Source organism: Cynocephalus volans, chromosome 16 (genome assembly GCF_027409185.1).
Source record: "Cynocephalus volans isolate mCynVol1 chromosome 16, mCynVol1.pri, whole genome shotgun sequence".
Taxonomy (NCBI): domain Eukaryota; kingdom Metazoa; phylum Chordata; class Mammalia; order Dermoptera; family Cynocephalidae; genus Cynocephalus; species Cynocephalus volans.
In genome coordinates, this window is record NC_084475.1 from 7,721,306 (window position 1) to 7,730,032 (window position 8,727).

The 8,727-nt window shown below is 56.9% G+C and overlaps 1 protein-coding gene across 1 annotated transcript; it reads right to left on the minus strand.

Moving 5' to 3' along the window:
• Positions 1–526: 526 nt before the first annotated feature.
• On the minus strand, positions 527–5,280 carry LOC134364865 (transmembrane ascorbate-dependent reductase CYB561). The gene is made up of 5 exons (XM_063081039.1): positions 5,076–5,280; positions 3,782–3,880; positions 3,433–3,536; positions 2,814–2,971; positions 527–2,572 (listed from the first exon to the last, which is right to left on the minus strand). Exons 1-5 carry the CDS (start codon positions 5,278–5,280, stop codon positions 2,380–2,382), a joined length of 759 nt encoding a protein of 252 aa, XP_062937109.1. The 3' UTR covers positions 527–2,379.
• Between the last annotated feature and the right edge of the window lie 3,447 nt (positions 5,281–8,727).

Below are 8,727 nucleotides of genomic sequence, written 5' to 3' on the forward strand. Positions count from 1 at the left end.
CTGAGCCACGTACATTGACCTAAAGTGGAATCTCAGCTTGTTATAGAAGCTTTGCTCCTCTTCTTGAGGATCAAAAAGACATTGAAAAAGGAAAAAGGTCAGTTGAGTACTGGGAGACCTTTCTTGCCAAGGCCCTTATCAGGCTCTTGCAGCTCCACCCTCCAGACTATTCCCTCTGCATTGAGAGAAGGGTTTAACCAAGCGGAAGAGCCTCCTCCCCTGGGTCCAGGGACTGGACAACAACCGGCCATTGCAGCCCCTGTGCTGTGATAAATCTCATTCATCACTTTACCTTCTGCGCCCAGCCTGGGATACTTACTTTCTCTCTGCCTTAGTAGAACCAACTCATGTGTCTGACCACTAAAGGCTCTTGCTCCTTTTATTGCCACAGTAAATGAAGACAGCAGGCGAGAGGTCTGCTGTAGACATTTATTGAATCATCTGTTGCACCAACAGCACATTGTGCGTCACAGAAGGTTGGCCACAGGCAAAACAAACAAATCGCAACAGATCTGCTTTGGGGGCCTTTTTGGCTCCTTCGTCATCCAACATATACTTTAGCAAACAGACTAGATAACAAACTTCCATTGCAAATCTAAGGCTCGGTTTCTCAGTGTAGGATTCTGGCAAGGGAGATACACAAGTGTACTTCCCCAGTTTGTCTAAGGTGGAGTTTTCCCACATGTAAACATTTAACCGTACAAGTGTGTGCCAGGTGATTAAAGAATTGATAGAGCCCCTGCCCTCACAGACAATACGATCTAAGCTGGAAGCTAACACCATCTTCCACGCAAGCTGAGAGGAGGCAGGGAAAGGGGCTCAGAGGAGTCTGGGCGGCCCTGCCAGGGGAGGGGGCTGGACCACCTGCTCCAAGAAGTGACGCCCCTGAGGCAGGACCCAGAGCAGAAGCCAATTATTAGATATCCCAGCACTGGAGGAGACTAGCCTGTTTCTTTAAGGCAGTAGTTAGGTGTGAAAAGGGCAACCATTAAAAGAACAGTAGTCAGGTTTGAAAATTTTATTAATTTCTTCACTTAAATAAACTGTGTCTGCCTCAAACTGTGTCCTGCTCCTCAAAGCCCAGAAAACAAGGAAAACAGAGGATTTGCCAAATCCAAGAAGCACAAGATCAATGCTCTAATCACATTTTTTCTAGACTGAAGCCAAATAGTGACTCAGCGAAAAACACAACACACTTTATGGGGTTAGAGTGATGTCCAGACACCACAGAGGATTAATCTAATTCTGACTCAGTCCTGACTTCTTCCTGCAAAGATGGGCACCAGGTAAGAAAGGAGGAGGCTTATCTTTCACAACAGAAGCAGGCAGCTCAAGTAGGAGGAGCTCAGCCAGCAAGCAGCCCTTGTGGGGCTCCATCAAAAGGAGGCAACAGCTTTTCATTTAAAAACAAAAAGTGCTCGCAGGTCCCCGTCAGAGCAGTGCAGGAACCAGCTTGTCGGTGGAAACCGGGGCGAGAAGAGCGGGGGGTGGGGGTAAGCAGGAGCTTGCTGGCTGCGGCCAGGCCACTGCTGGGAGGGAGTCTCTGCAGCGGGGGGCTGTAGGACACCAGCCTCCCCCGCCCAAGCCACAGCATCCTCTGGAGAAGGCCACCTCCTGCCTGCTGTTCAGGCTGCCCTCATCGGCCCCTCATCTGCCATGGGGAAGTTTGTCTGAAGTCATGTGTTTCCATCCTCTCTCCTGGCAAAGCCATTCTGGAGCTAAAAGGTTAAAGAAAAGGAAGGCCCAAGACTGTAGCTGGGCCTAAGCCACATCTCTGGTGCTTCCCAGGGGCAAGTCCCTCCCCTCTCCTGGGGAACCTTGCTCTGAACAGCAACATACTTTACATGTAATATCACTGGCTCCACTGCCAAAGGTTGGGCCCATTTGTACCACGTGTTATCCAGGCTAGAGGGACTCCTGGTGTGAACTCAGGGTTACAAAAAGCAGCAGTCTTGGCTTTTCCAGGCCTGTCCCTGAGGCCCCACACTTTCCCCTGGCCTCACCCTAGACGTCTGCTGCCTTGAGGGAGGAGCCGCTCTCCAACTCTTACAGGGATCTGTGCTTCTGTGACCAGGGTTGACCACCCAAATCCCTGACCAAAGCCTTCTGCATGTGAGGGGGTAACAGGGGCACAGGGCCTGCGCAGGACAAACCGGACTCGTCTACAGCAGCAGCGAGGAAGGGAAAGCAGAGGACAAGCCCTAAGCCCAGAAGTCAGTGCTAAAACAGACACAGCTGCAGCCACACTCCCCAGCCCGTCCCATGGGAGCCACCAGTCCTGTAGACAGCCTCAGCAGGTGGTGGGCAAACAGACACCTCTGAAGACCCCTACAGGACCTAGGGGCTGCTAGGCCCCTCCTCACAGGACGAGGAAGGCTGTCACTGGGAGCTGGGGCTGTCTCCCTCCGTCAGTGTCTTGAAGTCCATGGAGAGGGCCTGCTCCTCGGCCTGGGCAGGCCGCTTCCAGTCGGCACGGGTCAGGATGTAGAGCACGGTGGCGCCGAAGCAGGCCAGCAGCAAGCCCAGCAGGTTGGCCAGCACACCCTCAGGCACGAACGTGCTATACTTGGCCCTGCAGGGGGAGGATGCAAGAGTCACAGTGAGGTCAAGTGCCATTCGTATCCTAGACCTGAAAGATGCCACGGGTATTCCAATACCAGCCCCTCCAGCCACTGCCCAGACAGAAAAACCACTGCTCGTCAAAGTCCACAAAAAGCCAGCTCGGAAAGCAAATGTCCAGGGCCGCAGGGGGCAGGGCTCATCACTCTCTGCAGGCGCTCGTGGTCGGCCTGCTCATGTCCTGGGACACTCACCCAAGTTCAAACAGCAGCGCCTCCTTCAGGCCCAGCAGGGCTGTGCCCACAGAGAGGAGGAAGATCGTGGCGCCGAAGAAGATGTGCTGTGGGCGGTAGCGGCTCCGCAGAGAAAACGAAGCTCCAGGGAACAGGAAGAAGCTGAAGCCCATAAGCCACTAGCAGAAAAGCAGAGGCGGTTCTGGGGACCGCGCCGGCCGTCCCCGAGCAGCCGGGGGGACCTCCGAGGCAGGCTGCGCCATGCGAGGACCGCCGACCCCTTGCACGCCGCCCGGCTTCCTCCCTCCTAAGCACAGTGCTGGACAGTGGAAGCGCTGACGGCAAGAGGGTCCCGGGCCCCGCGCCGATGCCTCGGCTCAGCCCACCGTACTCATACACAGATGGCCGGCATGCGGCCAAACAACACGTGCACGTCACTGGCGGGGCGCCTGGGGTCCCGGCACTCCTGCCTGTCACACCCTGGGTTTGCCCCACTTCCGCATCAGAAGGCAGCGCCCAGCCATCTGTGGGCTCACACCCTGGAGAGTGGGCTCCTCTGTCGTACCCGCTTAGCCCTACTTCCCCACCTCCGCCATGCCTTGCCCGGGGCCCCGGGAGCTGGGGTGCTGGAAGGACTCACCTGCACAAAGTAAAGGACGAAGACAAGGATCCCAAACCAGCTGTGCAGGCTGTACAGGTCAGCATAGCCCTCCTTCTTGTGGTAGTCGAACACCGCCACCAAGCCTGGACAGTGACAGCAGTCATGTAAGGACAGGGTTGGACGTGGAAAAGGGAGGGGGGTGAGATGACACAAGGGAAACCAGCTACCCGGGACTTCTGGGCTTCGGTCCCAGCTTGATGGCTGCCAGCACCCAGTGTCTCTGCCTGGGATGTTTGGAGAGGGGGCAGGGAACGCGGAGTGTCAAGCAGCTACTTCCCAAGCCTGAAGCAGCAGGTTGTGGAGAGGACAGGCAGTGCCAGGAACTCACCCACCAGGGCTATGACGAACGCAAAGACGTGCAGCAGCCCGTGCAGGACCTTGGTGGTGCGTTTGGCTTCCTTCCTGAAGACCCGGTAAACCAGCAGCGCTTACGGGAAGTGAGAAAGGGAATGTCAGGGCATTAACTTGTGCTCGAGGCCACCCTGCCACGAGCAGCCAGGAGGCACGCCTTGGCTGGAGAAGTGATCTGAGTTGAGGGCTTGTCACAGTCCCCCAGCTACAGGAACTGGAAGAAAAAAGCAAGGCGCCCTGGGGCCCATGGGTGGCTCCTGGCCCTCACAGAGGGCACCCGAGGGCTGTGGGTGCCTTCACATCCCCCCAGCCCTGCCCAACCACCCCCCCACCCCCTGCACACCCAAAGAGGCCAGGACGGGAAGCTGTGCCGCAATTCCTGCCACCACAAAGGCAGCAGAGCCAGGGGACTCTGCCCACGGTCCCTAAATAAAGTCACTGCTGGGACCAGTAGACACACCACCCACCATCCCAGCTTCTTGTCAGGTGTCCTGTGAATTCCAGGCTGTTGTGGGCCCATCATGCAGTCACCCTGAAGTGACAGCCAGCTTCTGAATTCACCTTTTAGCTATGCTGCTCCTCAGATAGTCCAGTGTTGAAGCCTAGTCACATAGTCCCTACTTTTAGCAAGGAGGCTTCTGGTTCCCAAGGCAGAACCTTGTGATCCCAACCTAATGCCCCACATAGGGCCACAGCTGCAGGGCCAGGTCGTGTGAGGAATGCCTCTTAGTATTCTGCTGCAAGGGAGTGGCTGTCACCGGGACCGCCTCTGGGAAGAGCAGGTCAACCAGATGTAGGATCCAGCTTCCTTGTTCCCTGGCCTGAAGCTGCAGGGAGGCCATGCACCACCTTGCTCCTACCCCAGCAAGGGGAGCTCTAGCTCTGCCAAGTCCAAGTACAACAACACACCCGTGCTCACATACGCTTTTTTCCCAATTTCAAACCACCCCTGAAGACGGCCTAGCTCACAGCCCAGCCCCTGGCACTGGGCTATGCAAAGCACATGCCCCTTGGGTGCTCCTTGCTGAGGCCTGAGGAAAAAGTGCTGGGACAAGTTCAAGAGGAGTCGCCGCCCACCAACTTCAGGGCCCAACTTGGATTCCGTCTCCCCAGGCTCTAAGCCAGCTTCTTTCTCTGTCTTTTCTAGAATCCTAGATGTGTCTTAACTGGAAGAGACCTCAGGGATGATAGGATCCCTGCAAACCACCTCCCTCGGGGACAAGCCCAGGCCCAGAGGAACCGCTCTGGGGAGCCAGCCCCCCAGGACTCACCATCTCCCTGCAGGAAGATCAAGCCAATGACCATGCACAGGGGATGCACGTTAAACTGCAGGACGCCTTCCCAAGCAATGCCGCCTCGGTACAGACCGAGCCAAGCGCCAGTCATGGTCACCACGGTCAGGCCCAGCAGCTGGGAGAAGGCCACGTAGCAAGGCAGCGCCCCAGTGGTGGACACCAAGCTGGCGCCGCTCTCCATGCTGAGGTGGCTGCTGCAGGAAAGATGGCAGACCTCAGAGGAGCAGCCCACACCTCCAGCTAATGCATTCCCCAGCCCCCCAACATCCACCCCTGCCGCCTCCCCCCAGCCCTGTGCCAAGGCAGCACTCGGTCACTTGTCCATCTCTAAGCCCCTTCCCGCCATGGTCCTGGGGCAGGTCCCAGGAGCAGCTCAGGAGCAGCTCAGCGGGAGGGCCCAGCCTTCCCATGAGACAGACCTGACCTGGGGATGGTCTATGTGCAGTGAGGGGGCAAGAAAGGCCACTCCAAGCCCTGGTGGAGCACGAGAGGCCAAAACCTGTGCTCCATTCTCGGTTTCCTGAGGCCGTGGGTTTTCTCAGGTGAGGGTTACTGGTAAATTACAGAGAAGTGAGCAAATTCCTTGTGGGGACGGAGGTGGTCACTTCTTTTCTCCAGATGGATCATAAGGTACATCTGGGCTGAAAAAATGGGAGCCTCCTTCCACCGTCCCGGCTTTTGAGCTCCAAGCTGGAGCTGAGGAGGAAGCTTCCCACCCCACAGCCCCAGAGAGCCGGCCTCCATGTGCTCGTGGAACAAAGGTGCCCTGACCCTGTTGCGCCTGCCAGGACACGGGGACAGGACAGCCAAGCAGTCTCTCTCCCTTCCTGCCCCTTTCCCCTCCAATCCTAGGGCAGGTGGGACCCATAGTCCTCCCTCAGGTGAGGTTTCCCAGAAATGAGGCCCGCCCAGGAGGATGCAGCGCTGACCATGGCCCCCCACGCCCGTGTTCACACGCAGTCATCCTGCCTGGGGAGCCAGCGGCTGCAGCGCCCGCATCGCAGCTCAGCCTCCGCAGTTCCAGCGAGCCCCGGCCCTGAGGGAGGCCACCTCCACATCCCTCCTCACGGTGTATTATTGTAACTGTTGTACTTTATTATTAGTGCTTGTTGTTAATCTCTGACTGTTCCTAATGTATGCATTAAATGTTCTCATAGGTACATATATGTAGGAAAAAACATAGTATAGACAGGGTGCAGTGCTATCCATCCACTGGGGGTCTGGGAACACGTCCCTGCAGGTGAGGGGGACCACCGTACATTACTACATAAGGAGGTTTGAGAGAGCCTTGCTCTGGACACCCACGGCGAGTGCCCCAGTGTTTGCACGGCCTGGCCCTGTGGTTGGGGTGGCCTCGGCGCCAGCTTCCACCTGCACCTGCTGGTTCTCCTGAGCCCATGCCCAGCCCGGGGGCAGCCGGGCTGGGAGAGGAGGCGGGAGAGCAAACAAGCGTGACCTTGGCCTCCTCTCCCTTCGCCTCGGGTGCTGGCGGCATCTGTGCACCACAGAAAGGCGCAGCCACGGCTCAGCACCACCACTGCCACCACAGGCAGATGTCAGAGCACTGGCCGACTGCCCCTCCCTAGATGGGGCCACAGCCGTCTCGCCGCCACTGTCCGGCCTCCCCTGGCAGCCGTGGGTGTCAGCAGGGGGGGCAACAGCTGGAAGCACCAAGCATTGGCAGACAGATGCCGCCCGGTGGCTCCTCTAACACCTGGCACACGCTTCCCACCCTGTGGGGCTCAGGACTGGGTCTCAGTCACCTCCTGCCATCGGGCTCCATCTCCACTGACCCGTTCTCTCCACCACACCTGTCATCTGTTGGCAACTCTACCATTATAAAGGGGAAGTGTTAATAACTCACACTCTGCAGTAAAACATGGCTAAGCGAAAAAGAAAAAATTACAAGTCATCAACATTTAATTTATATTTTTACATACTTTGCTTTCTAGAAATATATGTACATTCTTCTTATAGAAACAGGACTATACCATTTTCTAACCTTTTTTAACTTAATGACGTATCACGCATACCTTTTCATGTCAATGAACCTACCTTACCATTGAGTAACTTCACGCCTGTGACTGTGCAACTGCTCCGTCCTCTGACCCGTCCCCTCGCCCCCGGTGCACGAAGCTAGCTACCAGTCCCTCGCTAATCAACACCGTGCGGTCACCTCCGCACACTTGTCTAAATGCAATCCTGAGTCAAGGGCTAGCTTCTTTGGTAGTTTCTGATACATTGTCAAATCATCTTCCAGAAACACAGCTCCACCCTCCCATGGTGAGTGGGAACACTGCTCTCCGGAAGCCCTGAACAATGAACCCCTATTGCTGGAACTCTTGCTTCTGTCCCCACCTGTGACAAAATCTAGCACCGGTTCTGTCCTCCCCCAAATTCAAACCCCATTTCTACACGTCCACTACACATCTCTACCCAGACATCCCACGGACACCTCAAACTCAGGCCATCCAAAGCCAGCGCCTCTCCCATGGTACCCACGTACTCTGTGACCTCCCTGTCAGTTGCTGGGGCCACCCTTCTGCACCAAGCACGTGCACCCCCCACCTCCACAGGCAGGATGCCCATCCTGGGGGCTCTTGTCACCACTTCCTTCCCGGCCGTCTTCACTGCCACACCCACACCCAGGGCCTGTAGCTTCTCCCTCTTCCATCGGCCTGATGAGCCAGGGACACACCCAGCTCCCTAAGTCATGTTGTCCCCATGCACAAATGGCTGCCCACCGCCTGCCGGTGAAATGCCAACTCTACAACGTGATCCTAACTCAGTGTCCACGTATAGCCCCCATGGAGCTTCCCAGGCTCACGCAGAGGAGACTCCCAAGGCCCCTCCACGTCCATCACAGCCCCCAGGGCCCCCTCCACCCCTCGAGTCCTCCCCGCCCTGCAGGGGGTGAGTCGCACACCACTTTGTCCCCAGTGCCCAGCACCGGCCCCCTCCTCTTTGTCCCTGAGGCACGCCTGGAGTGTCCTTACCCTTTTTGGCCCTGCCTTATGCTAACCTCACGGCGCTGCTCTGCTCCAGGGCCCTGTGCGCTGCTTGAAGGCAGGGAAAGCGTCTGCTCTTCTTCGAGAACCCTCAGGTACCTACGACTTTGCCCCGACCCTAACAGGAAAATGTTTTGAAGGCAGAAATGCTGTCCTCCTCCAGTCACTCGTCCTGTGTCCTCCCTCCAGGTCGCTGCCTCCTTTATCAGGCTCATCCCCAGAGAGCCCAGAGCGCAATCAGAATCTGATTAGCTCCAAATTAGGAAGAACAGAAGGCACATCCCCGCCAGCACCGGTCAACCTGCCACAGCTTCTTAATGCCACACAGAGTACAAAGGACAGATCCAGGAGGTCAGGGGAGCAAGGAACCGTCGCTCCCATCACAGCCTGCTTCTTCCTTCCCAGCCAGTCTCCTCGTGAGACAGGCAGAAATTAGGGTGACGTTCTCTCCATAGCCCGGCAACTACACGTGTGGCTTTAACGTCCTATGCTGAAAATCCACGTCCCAGATTCTCTGGGAAGCCACAACCCTAATGCTCTTCACACCCACCACGGTGGCTGAGATGTGTGCTACAAGCTGGTGAGCCCCTGCTCAGCCCCAGGCATGTCTCGCACTGTCC